We start from the raw sequence: 19104 nt of genomic DNA, 5'->3' as shown, positions 1-19104 counted from the left end.
CCCACCTTGATCCTCCCGGGTGTAGCATCCTTGTCAGGCCACCAGAAGCTTTCAGAATTCCCTTTTGTTGCCACTCTTAGCCTCCTTCCCCATCCTAACCTTTCCACAGTGTCCCCTCCTCAGGATCAGCGATTATCATTTCTTTCAACAGCTGGATCAGATGTCCCCTCATAGACACAAACAGCTGAGAGCCTGGCCTGGGCCAGAGCCCAGCTCCTTTTAGGCCAGGTCCCCCTACCTGCTCTCCAGCTGCTGGAAAAGGCCCTTCTGTTTCTCAAAAGTCTGTTAAGTTTCCTGAGGTCAGTGCCTGCATCCTGTCGCATGCACCCTTAGAAATAGCGATTTAAATTTCTCACTCATTGCTGGGTGGTCCTGAAAAAGAAATGAAATGGCAGTGTCTTATAATGGTTTTTCAGGTCCAGGAGGAGCTCTGTGGTTTCTCTATTTACTTGCTGATAGAGGACGGGACTATGTAGTGTGGTGTGTGAAGGTGAGGTCAGTGATTATAGCTAACAAGCAATGTTCATCATTCCAAGTTCCTGGTATTTCTGAAAGGTAGAGTGTTGGTTTTGTTTTACACAGGAATTTTACCTCTGATTATTTTAACGTCATAAGTTCTGGAAGATGCTTCCACGTTGCCTTAAAGTCACCTACTAGTGAAGTTCTAAAGTCTTACCCAAAATGACTACCTTGCCATTTCTTATATCGCTTTTTCCTCTCTGATGCCAAATGCCATCCAGACTTCCCATGCTGGTGCGGTAAGCTAGAAGGCTGTAGTTTGCGGTAGCCATCTCCTTTTGTGTTCGTACGTTTTCGTGCCTACAGTCAGTCTGTGATGTTCGTTTCTGAACGTTTTCCTTGGGCGGACCGACCTTCCGCTGAAGCGTCGTCTTCCCTGTCCTGTGGCCCTCCTTGTAAGGCCCGCCTTGCCTTCCCCCGCAGGATCTGCCACTGCGAGGGCGATGACGAGAGCCCTCTGATCACGCCCTGCCGCTGCGCGGGGAGCCTGCGCTTCGTGCACCAGGCCTGCCTGCAGCGGTGGATCAAGAGCTCCGACGCGCGCTGCTGCGAGCTCTGCAAGTACGAGTTCGTCATGGAGACCAGGCTGAAGCCGCTGAGAAAAGTGCGTGCAGGGCCCGGGGAGCGGCTCGGCCCGCAGAGATGCGCGCCTGCGTGCAGGCACCCGGGGCTGGGCGGGCCACCGCTGGCGTGTGCGCACTTCTGTGGGAAGTGGGGGCCAGTGCGTACATCCGCGATACCGGCGCTGATTTCCACGTCCCTCTTGGCAGGAACAGGCTCTTTCCCATCGTTCAGTCATCGTGTTTTCTTTTTCCTTGAAACTAAGACTGCTTGCTTGTCTGTCTCAGTCATGTGGCGCTCGACCACACACCGTCTTGTGCTGTCTTAGTCAGCGTTAGACTTTAGGTGTAGTAACTCTCCAGGCCTTGCCTCTGATCGGGAGCACATTGTGGCGATCAGTGCCTCTCCTGCACGAAGCACAGCCTCCTGCAGTGAGTGTGTCTTTATACGAAGATTTGCTAGATGGGAGGCGGGGGCGGATGGGGAAGAAGGGAACCACGGGCCTTACGCGGAGCACAGCTCTCGTCGGGCCTCATGCCCGTCCGTTTCTGAGAGGAGCCTCACCCAGCATTCGCCTCCTGTGTAAACACTGGCTGCGTTATCTGTCTCCGGCATGTGGAGAGGTTTTGTTTGGAAGAATAAAAGACTTGTTCTTATCTCAGAACTTTAATGCGTGAGTTGCAGGGAGAATCAGATAATCAAGTAGTAGCCCTTGATGTGCCAGAAACGCTAACTGCGTGGGGAGAGCGCGGGTCAGGTATCCCGGGAAGGGAGTGTCGCTGCGGACTGAAGTGCCGGGGACGCAGAGTGGGGCAGCACCGTAGACGGTCTGGTGTTGAAGCAGTGCTTAAAAGATCGCTCGGACCGAGAGGGAAAGTGAAGGAGTCTGGAGGGGCCGCAGTGTCTCCAGAGGAAAGCAGCCACCTAAAGGTGGGCGAGCGTTTCAGAGGAGGACGAAGGCTGAAACTGAGTGTATCTTAGAAATCAGGGGAGTGAAGATAGGGGATCACACAGCAGCAGAAAGCAGTCTAGATGTTAGAGAAGGCAGGCCCAACCTACTTTAAGAAAAACGCTTTTCCCCACAAAAGCTTGGTCATTCACCAGGTACCTTACTCTGTCCTGATCCCTCAAGCGAGCCTTACGGCACTGTGACCAATGCAAGTAGTCCCCCAGGCCCTGCTCTCTGCATGTCCTGCATTGAACCCCTGGAGAGGCGGTGGCTGCGGCTGGCGGGGCGTGTGCAGCGCTCACGCTCGTTCTTTTCTCTGCCTTTACGTGCTTTCTTCCGATTCGGAAACCAGTAAGTGAAAAAGAAAATCTGGCTATTTGGAGTAAATTAATGAGCTCCTAGAGGAGATGGGACTGGGACAGACTGCTTGTACCAGGAGCTCTTAGCATCGATTTCACGATGTTGCTGCCAGAGTAGTAGAGGACCAAAGAGTGAGCACCTCCCGCGTCACCTTCCCGCCGCAGCGCCTGCCCATCTGCTCCTGTGCCACGGTATCATCCGCCCCTTCTTCCCCTCACTCACGCCGGCCAGCAGCTCACTGAAACAGAAACGTGCCCCCTGGGTCTTGGCCCAACATGCTGTTTTCATCTGGACCAAAACCATAAAGTGTTTTTATCAAGCCAGTGAATGCCTGCTTTCAGGAATAAGCAGCCAGGGGGATTGGATTGCTGGTGGTGATTCATAGATCATCTCGATCCCGGCTTCTCTTCATTGCATAGAAAGTTGGCTGTCGACAGAATACCAGAGCCTGGTACCTGGTTGAAGCCACATGGTTTAAAGGGAATGACTCAGTGTCTGGGGAAATTCATCTAGTTTGGGTGAGGGGTAGCGGGGAGGGAAGCCAGTCTTACCATCCACAGAGCTCTCACCTCGTTGTAGCCCCTGAGGCCTGGGAGCCTGAGCCTCACGTCTGTGTGCTGTCTTTCCAGTGGGAGAAGCTGCAGATGACATCCAGCGAGCGCAGAAAGATCATGTGCTCCGTGACCTTCCACGTCATCGCCATCACCTGTGTGGTCTGGTCCTTGTATGTGCTCATCGACCGCACCGCCGAGGAGATCAGGCAGGGGCAGGCAACAGGTACGTGGTCAGAACGAAAGGTGTGCCCAGCCAGGGTATCCTGAGTGGCGCGGTGGATCTTAGGATGGGGGTGTTCCTCCAGGTTGATTCCCAGGTCTGACCTCCAGTGTCTTCTGGAGGGGGTATCCATTATGACGCACCCTACGTCCTTTTTGGATGTTTCTTGTGCTGTGGTGGTGCTTTGTATAACCCAGTCAGGGGATTTCGCTGGCAATCCAGTGGTTAAGACTTTGCCTTCCAATGCAGGGGGCACAGGTTCGATCCCTGGTCAGGGAGCTAAGATCCCACCTGCCTTGTGGCCAGGAAGCAAAACGTAAAGTAGAAACAGTATTGTAACAAACTCAACAAAAAGTCTTTAAAAATGGTTCATATTAAAAAATAAAATTCTTTAAAAAAAAAGCAAAACAACCCAGTCAGGAGAGATCAAATCATGGAGAGAATTCCACAGATGCCCCCTGGAAGCGCAGGATGAAAGGGCCTGGACGAGCTCTTCCATGCCTCCTCCAACAAGACTGGATTTGATGAGTTAAGAGTCTGCGGCTGTGGCAGGCTCAGAAGCCGTGTTTTATTTACTTCACATCCTAGATAAGGTCTACTGACAGGCTGATCGGGCTTTTTCCCTTCCAGGAATCCTGGAGTGGCCCTTTTGGACTAAGCTGGTTGTGGTGGCCATTGGATTTACCGGCGGGCTTCTTTTCATGTATGTTCAGTGCAAAGTGTACGTACAGTTATGGAGGAGACTCAAGGCTTATAACAGAGTAATCTACGTCCAGAACTGTCCAGAAACAAGCAAAAGGGATATTTTTGAAAAATCTGCACTAACAGAGCCCAGCTTTGAAAATAAAGATGGACGTGGAGTCTGTCATTCCGATACAAACTCTTCTTGTTGCACGGAACCTGAAGACACAGGAGCAGAGATCATTCGCGTCTGATGGCGCGGAGGCTGGCGCTCCTGGACAGCTGAGAACCGCTGAAGGAAATTGTTTACTGCCAGCTGTGTACATTTTCTTCTGTCCTTTAATAGCAGAGACTGGGCAGGTGACTATTTTTAATGGCTTCTCTTTTTTCTAACCCCTCCTTAGTGACTCTCCTGGAAAACCCTCACGTCACCTGTGCCCGGCTGGGCTCTGCTCCTGCCAGCACGTCTCCGGGAGGGGAGGGTGGACGAGCCTGTGGCCCCGTGAGGGGGTGCTGGCTGGGTTCTGGCTCATAGTCTTGAGCAGGATGAGAGAGCAAGATGCCAGCGCTGAGGGGAGACCAGGAGCAGGTGGCGCCTAGCCCTGCCGCGCCCCTCCTGGCCGGCAGGCCCCACCTTCCTCCCACTAGCTGAACTGCTGGGAAGGACCAGCCTTGCGGAGAGGCTTCTCCACCACTAAACAGGGCCCGGGAAGGCTGCCACTGACAGTTCCCGAGCAGACGGGCCGTGGTGCTCTGTGCGTGGTGGTGAGTGATTCACTAAGCGAAGCAAAGCACTTTAAAAAAGAGAATCTTTATTTTGTAATATGTGTGTCGCGTGGGATCGACATTTGAAAGAACGTCCCATTTAGAACCTTCCTTACGTGACCCTGATTATCTCCTCCTCATTATAATAGATCTGAAACCCTTTTTGCCTTATATATGCTAAGAAATGTGACTTCCACTCTGTGTCCATAAAAGGGACTTGTAAAGCAGAACAGACAGGTCGGAGGCATTTTTCATAACATTCCGTGGGATGAATGGATGGTAAATGGCAGTTCGAGCGTAATTCCTGTGGTTTTAAGCCTGTTTTATGACAAGTCTTCATGTCATAGGGCTGCCCTACACGTTTCTTTTTTTTGTCAGTCCTGAAGAAGAAGGGTTCATGAGATCTAAATGAAAGGAAGTTGAGGTATCAGAACAAATCGGAATATTTAAAAACTATTCCTTTACGGACAGAGCGCTCCGGTTTGGGCTAACTTCACACTGAAGAAGCAGGCGTGTGTCGCCCAGCTGGGGTGTGGCTGAAGGCGCTGTCAGGGGCCCCTGCCCCTGGCGCCTTCCGTGGGCCGATGCCCGGAGCAGAGAGGCAGATGGGCTGCCTCTGGCTGAGGGCCAGGAGCGCGCAGCAGACTGCCCCGGCCCACTGCGCCCCGCTGCCAGCCACAGCCCTGCCTGTTTGCCGCCTTAACTGGACGGAGCCCTGGCCCAGCTTTCAGTCCATCCTGTCGTCAGGGATTACCTCCTGTCCCACTCTTTCATAAATCCAAAATCACTACCATCAGATGGCCTTTGTGCCTTTAAAAACGTCTGCTTAAAATTCTGTTTTTAAAGATCAGTTTCATCATACCAGGCAAAAGAGAGTCAACTCCAGAAAAATAGCCCCTGGAGTTCTGCAGTGTGAGATGAGTGTGCCCAGGCACTCACTCTCCAGGCAGCTCTCTGGGCGTCTTGGGTGGGAGCCCTGAGGTCCTGCCCTCCATCCTCCGAGCCTCAGGTGTTCATCCACCCTGTTAAGAGCGGGAAGCACACAGAAGATGATTCCTTTGCCCTGCCATGGCTTCCCTGGCCTGGCAGGCGCTGTCCAGCCATAGCCCAGCCCTGGAAATGGGTCAGCTCGTCCTCTCCGTCCCCCGGGCCATATCCAGCGTGTGGCTGTGCTCACTGTGCCCCAAAGTGCAATTACCTACGCCCCCTCCAGCCTGGGGACACCAGACGGCTGCAGTCTGCTCAGGACAGCCACCTCCCAGGCCTGCCTTGCCGGTGCCCTTTAGGAACCGCCCAGGCAAGGCCCCTTGTCCCTCTTGACGGCAGGTGAGTGGTCAGGGAATGCTGGATTTCCAAGTGGGCACCATTCTCCTCCCCCAGCGGAGCTCCTTGTGCTGTCCCTGAAGAGCACGGCGACTTCTGATAGAGGAGAGTGCTCAGGTGGGGATGGCCCCAGGGCCGCCCAGCTGGTGTGGCTGGTGCCCCACCTGTGGCAGAGGTGACCTCATAACCAGCACTGTTGCGTTGCTCCCATAGCCCAGCCAGGCTCTCACGGGAAGCGCGCTCACACTGTCTCGTCACCTCCAGCCGAGCTCCTAAAGGCCTCTGCCCGTGGATGGTCAGCCCCGTGTCCTCCTTTTCTCTCCTGGGATGGCACACACAGCTTACCCCACTGCCTTTTTCTGTCCTCCCAAGGTCTGGTGACCACCTGTGACCCCCAGCTTGTCCCCGCGCCGATCCCCACCGGCGCCCGCAGGGACCGGCCGTGAGTGTGAGGCCCTGGCGAGGCCGTGCTGCGCTGCCGCCTGGTGGGGACTCCGCATCTGCCGGGCGCTGCTCTGTGTCAGCTGGTCAGTCCCCGTTTCTTCATCGTTTTGCACCTGACTGAACAAATTATAGAAACGTGGGGTGAGCTTGCAGGTCTCAGGGCCCGGAGGGCTGGTATCTGACGGCCAGGCGAGGGGCAGAGGGAAGCAGCCTGGGGTGTCGCCAGCCAGCTGTCTCGGACTCGGCCTCTGCTTCCCCTCAAACTAGTTCCACTGAAGCACTTTTGTGGCTGAATTTAAACTTTTACTGAAAATTATAAAGGATCTCTTCATCCTCCGACCTGCACTGTCTCTTGCTTTTTTTTTTTTTTTTTTTGCTTCAGTCCACTCTTTTCAATCTTATGGGTCCACTTTCAAAACCTGCAGGTATGCCCTAAGCTGGCTACAGAAATACAGGCCCCGGGCAGTGGGGCGGGTCCGAAAGCCTCGTGTAGAGCTTCCCCCCTGACCGGTGGTCGGCCCTGGAGCCAGAGGAGGATAGGGCACGCAGGATAAAGATCCACGATGGTGTGGATTTGGCCTGACACAAACACACTTTTGAGATCCTTTCCCTCTTGGATCTGATCTGAAGTTTGCAGCTTCTGTCTCTAGCCCAAGGAAAGACTGAAACACAGGGAAACAAAAGCGTTTGTCGTTGTTTTGAAAGTAACGGAACTGTGCAGCTCATGGCCTATTCAGATGCAGTGTTTCTAGGACGCTGATTGTTAATAAAGACCAAATTTACACTGGCATGTGTGAGTTTCTAACAGGCACTTCACACTTGAAGGTTTTCTCAACTTAGAAACTTTCTAGTTATCTAAATGTCTAGTTTTGTATCATTCTGTGTATGTTCACTGTTTCTCAGTATTACTGCTTGAATAATTCTCTGTAAGGGTGGGTGGGGGTGTTTGTACTATACACGGAGTGTCTAATTGCAGCAATAAAGCATTTCTTTAAAAAGGAGCTTTGCTATGCAAGTGTTTTCCTGCCAGGAAGCTAGGAATATTGGCAGGCACTCCACTGGTCTGATCCCCTTTCCGGGTTCCTCTGGCTTCCGTATCAGAGAAGATCATGCAGCTTCGGTCTATCCCTGTAAGGGAGGCTGGATCCCCCAGACGCTGGTGGTCAGTGGGGAGGAGTGGGTTCTGGAGAGTGTGTGAGCATGGGAGTGAAAGCTGAAGTCATTCTCACAAATGTGTGTGTTCCAAATATCCGGACTGTACTTGGACTCACCGTGCTGAGGAAAGCCAGACTCGAGTTCAGGGTGCATAAGGCCCCATGACCGTTGAAGTGGTCCATGGCGTAAATCATTGCCTGATGCAGTCCAGCAGAGTGAGGAAGTGCGGCAGGGCTGGCAGGATTGCTGGTCATAGCTGAGCCGAGCTGTACTTCCTGGCTCCTGGTGAAAGGTTGTTGCTGAGCCATGAAAGATGCCAGGATTCTTTGCCTCTGGAGGAGAAAAATTCAATCCAGGGCCAGAGACGAGTCTTGATCGCACAGAGATTTTGTGTAATAAAGTTTTGTTAAAGTATAAAAGAGAGAAAGCTTCTGACATAGGCATCAGAAGGGGCAGAAAGAGTGCCCCCCTCCTAGTCTTCAGCTGGATGTTACATAGTCCCTAGCAGTCTACTAATTAGAGAAAGGAAACGTCTCAGAACTCAGAGAAGGCACCAGGTGAGTCTTCAGCTCAGTTCAGCTCAGCTGCTCAGTCGTGTCCAAATCTTTGCCACCCCGTGAATCACAGCACGCCAGGCCTCCCTGTCCATCGCCAACTCCCGGAGTTCATTCAGACTCGCGTCCATCGAGTCAGTGATGCCATCCGGCCATCTCATCCTCGGTCGTCCCCTTCTCCTCCTGCCCCCAATCCCTCCCAGCATCAGAGTCTTTTCCAATGAGTCAACTCTTCACATGAGATGGCCAAAGTACTGGAGTTTCAGCTTTAGCATCAGTCCTTCCAAAGAACACCCAGGACTGATCCTTAGAATGGACTGGTTGGATCTCCTTGCAGTCCAAGGGACGCTCAAGAGTCTTCTCCAACACCACACTTCAAAAGCATCAATTCTTCGCCACTCAGCTTTCTTCACAGTCCAACTCTCACATCCATACATGACCACTGGAAAAACCATAGCCTTGACTAGACAGACCTTTGTTGGCAAAGTAATGTCTCTGCTTTTGAATATGCAGTCTAGGTTGGTCATAACTTTCCTTCCAAGGAGTAAGGGTCTTTCAATTTCATGGCTGCAGTCACCATCTGCAATGATTTTGGAGCCAAAAAAAAAAAAAAGTCTGACACTGTTTCCACTGTTTCCCCGTCTATTTCCCAAGAAGCAATGGGACCAGATCCCATAGTTTTTTGGCATGTTGAGCTTGAAGCCAACTTTTTCACTCTCCTCTTTCACTTTCATCAAGAGGCTTTTTAGTTCCTCTTCACTTTCTGCCATAAGGGTGGTGTCATCTGCATATCTGAGGTGACTGATATTTCTCCTGGCAATCTTGATTCCAGCTTGTGCTTCTTCCAGTCCAGCGTTTCTCATGATGTACTCTGCATATAAGTTAAATAAGCAGGGTGACAATATACAGCCTTGACGTACTCCTTTTCCTATTTGGAACCAGTCTGTTGTTCCATGTCCAGTTCTAACTGTTGCTTCCTGACCTGCATACAGATTTCTCAAGAGGCAGGTCAGGTGGTCTGGTATTCCCATCTCTTTCAGAATTTTCCACAGTTTATTGTGATCCACACAGTTAAAGGCTTTGGCATAGTCAATAAAGCAGAAATAGATGTTTTTCTGGAACTCTCTTGCTTTTTCCATGATCCAGCAGATGTTGGCAATTTGATCTCTGGTTCCTCTGCCTTTTCTAAATCCAGCTTGAACATCAGGGAGTTCACGGTTCACGTATTGCTGAAGCCTGGCTTGGAGAATTTTGAGAATTACTTTACTACCGTGTGAGATGAGTGCAATTGTACGGTAGTTTGAGCATTCTTTGGCATTGCCTTTCTTTGGGATTGGAATGAAAACTGACCTTTTCCAGTCCTGTGGCCACTGCTGAGTTTTCCAAATTTGCTGGCATATTGAGTGCAGCACTTTCACAGCAGCATCTTTCAGGATTTGAAATAGCTCAACTGGAATTCCATCACCTCCACTAGCTTTGTTTGTAGAGATGCTTTCTAAGGCCCACTTGACTTCACATTCCAGGATGTCTGGCTCTAGGTGAGTGATCACACCATCGTGATTATCTGGGTCATGAAGATCTTTTTGTACAGTTCTTCTGTGTATTCTTGCCACCTCTTAATATCTTCTGCTTCTGTTAGGTCCATACCATTTCTGTCCTTTATTGAGCGCATCTTTGCATGAAATGTTCCCTTGGTATCTCTAATTTTCTTGAAGAGATGTCTAGTCTTTCCCATTCTGTTGTTTTCCTCTATTTCTTTGCATTGATTGCTGAGGAAGGCTTTCGTATCTCTCCTTGCTATTCTTTGGAACTCTGCCTTCAGATGCTTATCTCTTTGCTTTTCTCCTTGGTTTTTCACTTTTCTTTTCACAGCTATTTGTAAGGCCTCCTCAGACAGCCATTTTGCTTTTTTGCATTTCTTTTCCATGGGGATGGTCTTGATCCCTGTCTCCTGTACAATGTCACGAACCTCATTCCATAGTTCATCAGGCACTCTGTGTATCAGATCTAGTCCCTTAAATCTATTTCTCACTTCCACTGTATAATCATAAGGGATTTGATTTAGGTCATACCTGAATGGTCTAGCGGTTTTCCCTACTTTCTTCAATTTAAGTCTGAATTTGGCAATAAGGAGTTCATGATGTGAGCCACAGTCAGCTCCCGGTCTTGTTTTTGCTGACTGTATAGAGCTTCTCCATCTTTGGCTGCAGAGAATATAATCAATCTGATTTCGGTGTTGACCATCTGGTGGTGTCCATGTGTAGTCTTCTCTTGTGTTGTTGGAAGAAGGTGTTTGCTATGACCAGTGCATTTTCTTGGCAAAACTCTGTTAGTCTTTGCCCTGCTTCATTCTGCATTCCAAGGCCAAATTTGCCTGTTACTCCAGGTGTTTCTTGACTTCCTACTCTTGCATTCCAGTCCCCTATAATGAAAAGGACATCTTTTTGGGGTGTTAATTCTAAAAGGTCTTGTAGGTCTTCATAGAACCGTTCAGCTTCTTCAGCATTACTGGTTGGGGCATAGACTTGGATTACCATGATATTGAATGGTTTGCCTTGGAAATGAACAGAGATCATTCTGTTGTTTTTGAGATTGCATCCAAGTACTGCATTTCGGACTCTTTTGTTGACCATGATGGCTACTCCATTTCTTCTAAGGGATTCCTGCCCACAGTAGTAGATATAATGGTCATCTGAGTTAAATTCACCCATTCCAGTCCATTTTAGTTCGCTGATTCCTGGAATGTCGACGTTCACTCTTGCCGTCTCCTGTTTGACCACTTCGAATCTGCCTTGATTCGTGGACCTGACTTTCCAGGTTCCTATGCAATATTGCTCTTTACAGCATCGGATCTTGCTTCTATCACCAGTCACATCCACAACTGGGTGTTGTTTTTTCTTTGGCTCCATCCCTTCATTCTTTCGGAGTTATTTCTCCACTGATGTCCAGTAGCATATTGGGCACCTACTGACCTGGGGAGTTCCTCTTTCAGTGTCCTATCCTTTTGCCTTTTCCTACTGTTCATGGGGTTCTCAAGGCAAGAATACTGAAGTGGTTTGCCATTCCCTTCTCCAGTGGACCACATTCTGTCAGACCTCTCCATGACCCGCCCGTCTTGGGTTGCCCGCAGGCATGGCTTAGTTTCATTGACAAGGCTGTGGTCCTAGTGTGATTAGATTAACTAGGTTTCTGTGATTACGGTTTCAGTGTGTCTGCCCTCTGATGCCCTCTCGAAACACCTACCGTCTTACTTGGGTTTCTCTTACCTTGGACGTGAGGTATCTCTTCACAGCTGCTCCAGCAAAGCGGAGCTGCTGCTCCTTACCTTGGACGAGGGGTATCTCCTCACAGCCACCCCTCCTGACCTTGGACGTGGAGTAGCTCCTCTAGGCCCTCCTGCGCCGCGCAGCCACCTCTCCTTGGACGTGGGGTAGCTCTTCCCCTGACCTCGGGCGAGGGGTAGTTCCTCTTGGAGTGGTCTGAGTGGTCTGTCGCAGCCAGCCAGTCATGGGTGGCGGGTGGGGGGCATAAAACAATTGACATGACTCTGAGGAAAGGCAGATTTCCATACAAATAGCTTCATTAACCGGAGAAGGCAATGGCACCCCACGCCAGTGTTCTTGCCTGGAGAATCCCAGGGACGGGGGAGCCTGGTGGGCTGCTGTCTATGGGGTTGCAGAGTCGGACACGACTGAAGCGACTTAGCAGCAGCAGCTTCGTTAACATAGATTAGGAGAGCAATGTATGAGTTTAACATAGTGGTTTGTCAAGTTAGTTCTGAGCCTTTAGGCAGAACCGACTGGAAGACAGAGTCTGGGGTAAATGCATAGTACATTAACATAGCTTAAGATAAACATTTCCATGAGAAAAATGCATCTTAGCTCAAGGTTTGAGAAAAGTTAAGTTCGGTGGAGCCAGGTGTCGTTATGGCAACAGAGTTTCAAGAGAAACCTCTTTTTAAATTTGTATAGAGAAGGGGAAAAATACAACACGAATTTGTTTCCTCCTGCCCCTTAAGAGAGAAAAAATGTCTGACACTTGCAGCCTATTTCCTCCGTTTGGAGCCCCCTGGCCTTCCTGCCTGTTACTCTCTAATTGGGGGGGGTAACAGTGAGAATAAGGCCCGTGTGGTTGATCATCCAGTCTTGGGACTGCAAACCACTCCTGGAGCTGGGAGTGCTGAGGGTGGGCGCCTGGCTTCACCTGTGCTCACGAGATGAAAGGAGGGAGGCCAAGGTTGCCCCAACATACTGTGCGGGTGAGCCAGGAGAATCGGCCCACAAGTTCAGAGCACCACAGAGGGCTGCCCGGAGACTGGGGACCCAGGCAGGGGGTGCTTTGCTAGTGTCCTTGCCTGACTTGGGAGAAGAGGTCCCAGGAACTGAGCGCAGCTGTGGCAGCTCCTAGAGGAGAGGATGCTGCAGAACAGCTGAGCCTGCTCAGGAGTGTTCTTGCAGGAGGGACAGAGACTAGTGCCCGCCTGGGCTCACTTGCGCTCACCTGTTTGTGGGAGGGAATGTTGGGAGCCTGAAGCTGGAAGAGAAATCCGTAAGAATGTGAGGGGGGGGGCTTCCCGTGAGGGGCTTCGATTCTTTGGGGACCCGATGAATTTTAGTGAGTTTGGCTGAAGAGACACCAAATAAGTCTTGTTGCAGCGAGGCTTTGAAACAAGGCCACCTCCAAACCTCTTCGCCCTTCGATGTGAGCCACAGAATTGTTGCAGGAAGGAGGACCCCCTCCGGGCCCGAAACTGGGCTCTTGTCTAACACTCGGAAATGAATTGTCCGAGGAGACCCGTGCTGACAAAGCAAGAGAGTTTACTGGGAAAGGGCACCCGGGTGGAGAGCAGTAGGGTGAGGGAACCCAGGAGAGCTGCTCTGCTGTGTGGCTCGCAGTCTCGGGTTTTATGATGATGGGATTAGTTTCCGGGTGGTCTTTGACCAATCATTCTAATTCAGGGTCTTTCCTGGTGGTGCACGCATCCTCAGCCAAGATGGGTGCTAGCAAGAGGGATTCTGGGAAGTGGACAGACACGCAGTGTCTCCTTTAGACCTTTCCAGAACCCTTCCTGTTGGTGGTGGCTTATTCCGTATTCCTTAACAGGACCTCCTATCATAAAACAACTCAGCAAATGGTTACTGTGGTGCCTGGCCGGGCGGTCTCAATCAGTGTGCTTCCCCTAACAGAATGATGGGTTGAGGCACACAGCTAGGGGAGCCTCCAGTCCTCCAGGTCAGGGGGAGGCCACTGGTGCTCGCTGACCAGCCTCCTGTTTGGTAAACACACTTACAGACACAGTCTTGTCCCTTCGTGGACGTGCTGTGTCCACTGTCAGATCCTTTGTCCTGGAACGCCTACGATGTTTACACGCCCCTGTATGGAAAAAGCGTGCCAGCCCTTGGTCTGTGTGACTGGTGCCCCTGGGGCTGTTGGTGCACAGCCCACCTGGTGACGGGGGTGCAGACGGCCCTCTTCTCAGGCTTGCCCTTCTCCCAGCCTCAGAGGTGCCCCAGCGACCTGTTGTCCCGCTATGTTGCTGGTTCTGGAAAGAGCTGAGGTTAGTTCAGGAGTAACAGGAAGAAGGGATGAGCCTGCTGTTCTGAGCTGAGAGCTTCCCTCGGCCCCTCAGCTGTCAGAGAAGCCTCGTCTGGCCTGCCTCGCCAAGCTGCTTCTGGGAGCCGAAATGAGAGAAGCAGAGTCCAGGCTCTGCGGGGACCTCTCAGGGTCCCCTCTGCATGAAGTAGGTGTCTGGAGGTCCAGTGGTCCGGGGAGCCGAGCCGGGCTCCACTTTGGTTCCCTCGTCCAGCTTCCACCCTTTCACTCAAGACACACAAAGCCAGGGTCTTGGCCGAGGGGAGCTGGCCTCACTGTGTTGCCTGCCACCACTGTGGGGGACCAGGGGGTAGATGGGAAAAGACAGCGTAGGTTGTTGTCCGTTTCCCTCATTCTCCTGCTTTTCTGTTGTTAAATCCCTGTTGCAGAACAGAGATGAGAGTAGACGGCAGCTGTGGGTGGGGGTGATTTTTCAATTCATTTTTTAATTGAAGGATGATTGCTTTACAGAACTGTGTTGGTCTCTCCCAAACGTCAGCATGGATCAGCCGTTGGCATGCTCTGTCCCTCCCTCTTGACCCTCCCTCTGGTGGGGGTGATTTTGTGGATTGGTTGGTTCATAGCAACAACAACTTGGTAACAATGTCCCTCCCGATTTTTCTTGCAAAACTTTTCTGGTCCATAAAATCTAGTCAGCTGAGAGCCCTGGTCCTGGGGCTCCTTCTACAGACATAGTTAGTGTCCTGAAGGAAGTGTGTTCTGAAAGAAGCGTAGGAACTTTGTGGGCAAAGAGAGAAAAGAACCTTTTCTCCAAACGGAACAGGGGCAGCTTTTGCCTAGATGGGATCACAAAGATTATGGCTTTTTTGTGTGGGGAGGGGATGTCAGCTGTTTGGGGTGATTGGAACATAGCATGTTGGAGACTTGTTTTGAGCAAACTCCTTTATTTTTATGACAACCAGTTCTTAATTCATTCAACAAGACTTTATCTGGATACGTACTGTATGCAAGAGATCGGACTAAAGCACAAACAGAACAGATCATCTCAGCAAGAACATCCGTTAGTCGAGTCGCTCTTCTGGGCTGCCTACCGTGAAGCGCTGACCTGGGCGTAAGGGCGGGAAGGGGCACAGTCCTGTTCTGTGTCGGAAAGGTCCCTGCAGTCTTTACACACACTGATCAAAGTATGGCATTTGCTGAAGATTGCGGAACAAACAGGAACATGCTCCAAAGCTGAGCAACACTGTGGTCCAATCTGCGGAGTGTTTGGCTTGAAGCCAGGAGCCTGGGTCCCACAGGCCACTTCCCAGGAATCCGAAGGCCCACCGCTTGGCAGCCCCAGGAGCCTGCCCAACCAGGCAGGCTGCAGTCTGGGGGCCGAGCCCAGCCTCGAGTAGCTTGGCGTCCTGCAATGAGATGGGCTCAGGCGGCTGCTCAGATGGCCACGCTATTGGGAATCCGGTCTGGGGACAAGTAGTAATAAGGCAGCTTCTTGTTCTTGTTGCGCTCGGCGATCACGCTGACGATGGAGTCAAGGTTCTTACGGAACCGGGCCATGGCCTCCTTTACGGGCTTCTCGATGAAATGCTCCTCTGGGTACATGCCCAGGAACAGCTGAGACCCAGACAGACAGAGGCAGGTCAACCTGTGATGAGGCGACGCAGACCGACAGGACGCGTCCCACCCCTAGAGCCCAGCCTTTGGGAGTCAAGGCCTGGGCTCATGACTGCTCCTCGCATCTCCACCCCTTGCCACCTGCTGAGAGCACCCAGGTATGCGCTTGGGCTGGGGCCTCACAGACCAATGCCCCGCTGCAGGGCAGCTTATAGGACTGGTAGTGGCTCGGGCAGAATGGAGGCTGGGGTGGTCCCAGCTGTGGTGGGCACGTGGCCCAGTCCCCAGGCGCACTCCCGCCTGGTAGTGCCACGGGGGCACAGGGCCGGTCTGACCTCTGCAGCCCAGGTCGGCCACAGCCAGGCTCTGCTGGGGTGGTGTGCCCATTTGCACATTCACACAAATGTCTTCAAATTGAAACTAGGTGTATCTTTTAGAAACGAAATCCGAGAATGTTAAAATTGAAAAGTCTCATAGCCAGGGCTGGGCAGGGTGGGAGAAGTGTTCTGCACTGTTGACGGGATGTTGGATTCAGTTTGTGGAGGGCCAGTCTCAGCATTCTTTGACCAAGAAATTCCTCTACAAGGAAAGTACTGGTTCTGTTGAACACATGTGCTGATGTGAAGATGTTTGGGACCAACACAGAGGTCCCAAAGCAACACACTGCCAACAAATGCCGGTGGGTCTGTGGCCAGTTCAACCAACCAGTCATTCTAAGCAGCACTGAGCTAACACCAGGGAGTGGTGTCTGAGAGCTGGCTTGGGGCCTTTGGAGTTAGGTTCAACAGGTTGTATGAGTATGTCTCAAAAGGTACCCAGGAAACTCAGCCCTCACCTGTGGGGCGCCAGGGAGAAACCCACATGGAAGAGCTTTGCCAACAGTGGGGATGGCGGGGGTGTGCCCTTGCGGGGAGCGTCACAGTGGGGCAGTGACCCCTGCTCTCCTGCCCCACCCCCACTCTGAGCTCCATCCAGGCTCTGCCTGAGGACCTCACAGGTCCCTCCAGCCTTGCAAGCAGGGTTCCTGGCCGGTAGGGGTCCAGCCTGAGCCCTGGATCATAAAGCCCTGGGGCTGAGGAAGGGGTTGAAGCCGGCCTCACCTCGTTGTCCTGGAACTGGCTTAGTGCCCACACTGCACCCAGATGCCAGCAGGAGCGGCCGCGGTCGGGCAGCGTGTCCACGATCTGCTCGATGGTGACCACACCCTTGGCCGTCGGGGGCGGGGCCCGCATGGTCGGGGGGGCGTTGGGGATCCAGGAGCACCAGTCGTACTGCAGGGGCAGCCACCGACCCGCCCACCTTTACCACCCGCGCCACCTCCCCGAGCGCCCCTCCAACTCCGGCAGGGCCAGGGAAGGCCCTCCCTCACACTGGCCTCCAGTGCTCAGCACAGAACCCAACTCCACTGGCCCCTGGGGACACCAGACTCCTGGCCCCTCCGCCCCTCCACCCCTGCTCCTGTGGAGGAGGTGGGGCGGCCCACCCAGGGCCCTCAAGCCGCCGAGCTGGCCTGGCCATCTCCCGCCCAGAGGGCTTGCCCTGTCCTTGCCCACCTGGCCGAAGTTCACCGCCGCATGCTGGGCTGAGGCCGTGAAGATCACCACGGTCAGGTACTCACACAGCTTCTCCTTGGTCTTGATGGACTTGGGGAAGCCTAAAGGAGAGCCCTGGGCTGGCTGAGGCCCCAACCCCAGGGAGGGCCACTCGGCCAGCAGACACCCACTCCCACCCGCACACACCAGTGCTGGGGGCGCCCGGGCATGAGCGTGATGCATGGGCAGAGCACGGCTGCTTGGCCCAGGGCTCCAGTCGCTTTTCCTCCTCTCCTGGCTCTGGAAAGCCCCTGAGACATCCCCATGGCACACACTGAAGGGCAGGGGTCCCCTGGGAGCTGTGGGCTCAGTACCAGCTGCTAAGATGGAGGCCAGCGGCCAGCATCACCCAGAGGCATTCAGTGGTGCAGGGGAGGGAGAGGAGAGCCCGCGGGGCGGAGAGCAGTCCCCACCTGAGGCCTTCTTGCCCCGCATGCCGTACATATACACGTCCTTCACGAAGTCCTGAAGCTCCTGGTCCTCCTCCACCACCTGGTCGCCCTCATAGTAGATGTCCACCACCTCGGCCACAAACCTGGCTCAGGAGGGGCGGCCCAACCAAGAGCGGGTGACCAGCCAGGGTCTGCAGGACTGGCCCCTTGCCCTATCCGTGAGCCCGTCACTTCTTGATGTCTGGATTCAGGTCACACTCGCCCCAGCCCCCGCCCAACCTGGCACAGCCCCGTTCCCCCATCGTTGCCCTGACCCTGGAGCCAGGCCTCCACCCACTGAGTCAGCGGTCCAGCACCCCGTCAGGACTGTCAGAGCCCTGCCCGCCCCTCCTGCAGCCCCTCAGCTCCCGCTGCCCAGGGCTGACCCCCCAGCCCTGGAGCTCACGTCTTGATGGCCTCCCACACCAGGAGCCCGTCGTCCCGGTAGAAGTAGTAGGGAATGTCTTCCGCGTTGTCCATGCCCCGGGCCTTAATGGCCTCCGGGAAGCACAGGGAAGTGTAGGTCAGGTCCTGCATAGCCCTCTGCACCATCTGCACGTGCCCTCCGCCCCCGGTGGCGTTGGCCTTGAGCAGGAGGGGAGGAGGCGCTGTAAGCCAAGGCCCGCTCCTCCAGCGCCAAAGCTCCGCGCGAGAAACTGAGAGGGCAGGGAGACGGCCTGGCCCACCGGAGCGAACCCACGTCCAGTGAGGTGGAGTGGGAGGGACATTCAACGCGGAGCATGCCCAGGGCAGCCCCAGGAGGAGGTTATGGGGAGGAGCCTCGCCCTGACCCAAATATGAGGGGCTGAGATGCAGGAGGGGGGGTGAGCCCCCACCTGAGTGGTGCAGTGAGGACGGCAGGCAGAGTGGAATCCAGGCCAGAGCAGCCCCTGGACCAGGCCTGCCCTCGTTCTGAGCACAGGCTGCCCAGGGCCGAGCATTGCTCTCAGAGACCTGATCTTTGAGCATAAGGCAGGGGCATACACTGGACCCCAGGACACACTCCACTCTGCTGAGTGCCTCTTGTGTGCCTAGTGAGGGCTGCTGCTCCTCATCCTAGCTGCAGAGATGCCCGTACACGTGCTTGCAGGCAGGCGTAAACACGTGGCTGAGTGCTCAGGGCACAGAATCTTCCAAGGAGAACTTGGGGGCTGGGGCCAGACACTGGTCCATGGTGGGCGTTTGACCCAAGCGGGACCAACAGAGTTGCTCCCCGGTACTTTCTGTTTGCATGGAAGATGATGTCATGTGTGGGATCGGAAGCTTGGAGCTTGCTGTGATGTCCCCTCCCACTGGGGGAAGCCTTTCTGCAGAGCCCGTCTCGGAGAGTGAGGCCCACACAGTTCAAAGAGAGGCAGAGTGCCAGCCAATGGGCTTGTACCCTGGGGACACTGAGTCCCGGGCCCCATGTATGAGGCAGCCTAGAGGGCAGGGGGCGCCTGGGGGCTTCGGGCCTAGCACCAGGTGCTGAGGTGGAGGCCACAGGCCAGCGTTGGCCACGGGCCAGTGTTGCCCACAGGAACTTGGAGCAAGGAGCTGAAGCGCCCGAACGTGTCCAGGTGTGTGAGATGGCAGTCTCATTCCAGCTGTAGCTGGCTTGAGATGAGTTTTGTCATTTTCCGCCCAAATGGTGACCCTTGGGTGGTCTGGCTGGCTTACTAACTGGAGGTGCGAGGAGCAAGGTTGGGGATAAGGCTGTGGGAGGGTCCAGGCTCAGTGAGTCTCCAGAGGGGTCACAGCAAGGGGTACTGCCTGAGAGGGCGTGATGGGTGGGTGGGTCCCCACTGAAAGGGACAGTGGGCTGGGCGCACCCACGGCCTGGAAGGGAG

At 53.6% G+C, this 19104-nt stretch overlaps 2 protein-coding genes across 2 annotated transcripts in view; one reads left to right on the top strand and one right to left on the bottom strand.

The window, feature by feature from the left end:
* Positions 1–7377, top strand: part of MARCHF8 (membrane associated ring-CH-type finger 8) — a 33913-nt gene extending 26536 nt beyond the window's left edge. The window contains exons 4-6 of the mRNA XM_040242819.1: positions 943–1123; positions 3019–3166; positions 3794–7377. Of these exons, the coding sequence (XP_040098753.1) occupies positions 943–1123; positions 3019–3166; positions 3794–4098 (634 nt within the window). The 3' untranslated portion in view covers positions 4099–7377. The remainder of the gene's footprint in view (positions 1–942; positions 1124–3018; positions 3167–3793) is intronic.
* A 7185-nt stretch (positions 7378–14562) lies between these two features.
* ALOX5 (arachidonate 5-lipoxygenase) overlaps positions 14563–19104 on the bottom strand; it is a 49755-nt gene continuing 45213 nt past the window's right edge. Inside the window, exons 10-14 of the mRNA XM_040242818.1 lie at positions 17682–17860; positions 17258–17379; positions 16806–16906; positions 16353–16523; positions 14563–15252 (exon numbers count right to left, since the gene is read on the bottom strand). Coding sequence (XP_040098752.1) covers positions 15073–15252; positions 16353–16523; positions 16806–16906; positions 17258–17379; positions 17682–17860 — 753 coding nt within the window. The 3' untranslated portion in view covers positions 14563–15072. The remainder of the gene's footprint in view (positions 15253–16352; positions 16524–16805; positions 16907–17257; positions 17380–17681; positions 17861–19104) is intronic.

This window comes from Oryx dammah, unplaced genomic scaffold (genome assembly GCF_014754425.2).
Source record: "Oryx dammah isolate SB20612 unplaced genomic scaffold, SCBI_Odam_1.1 HiC_scaffold_6, whole genome shotgun sequence".
Taxonomy (NCBI): Eukaryota; Metazoa; Chordata; class Mammalia; order Artiodactyla; family Bovidae; genus Oryx; species Oryx dammah.
This window is presented reverse-complemented; position numbering and strand designations above follow the sequence as displayed.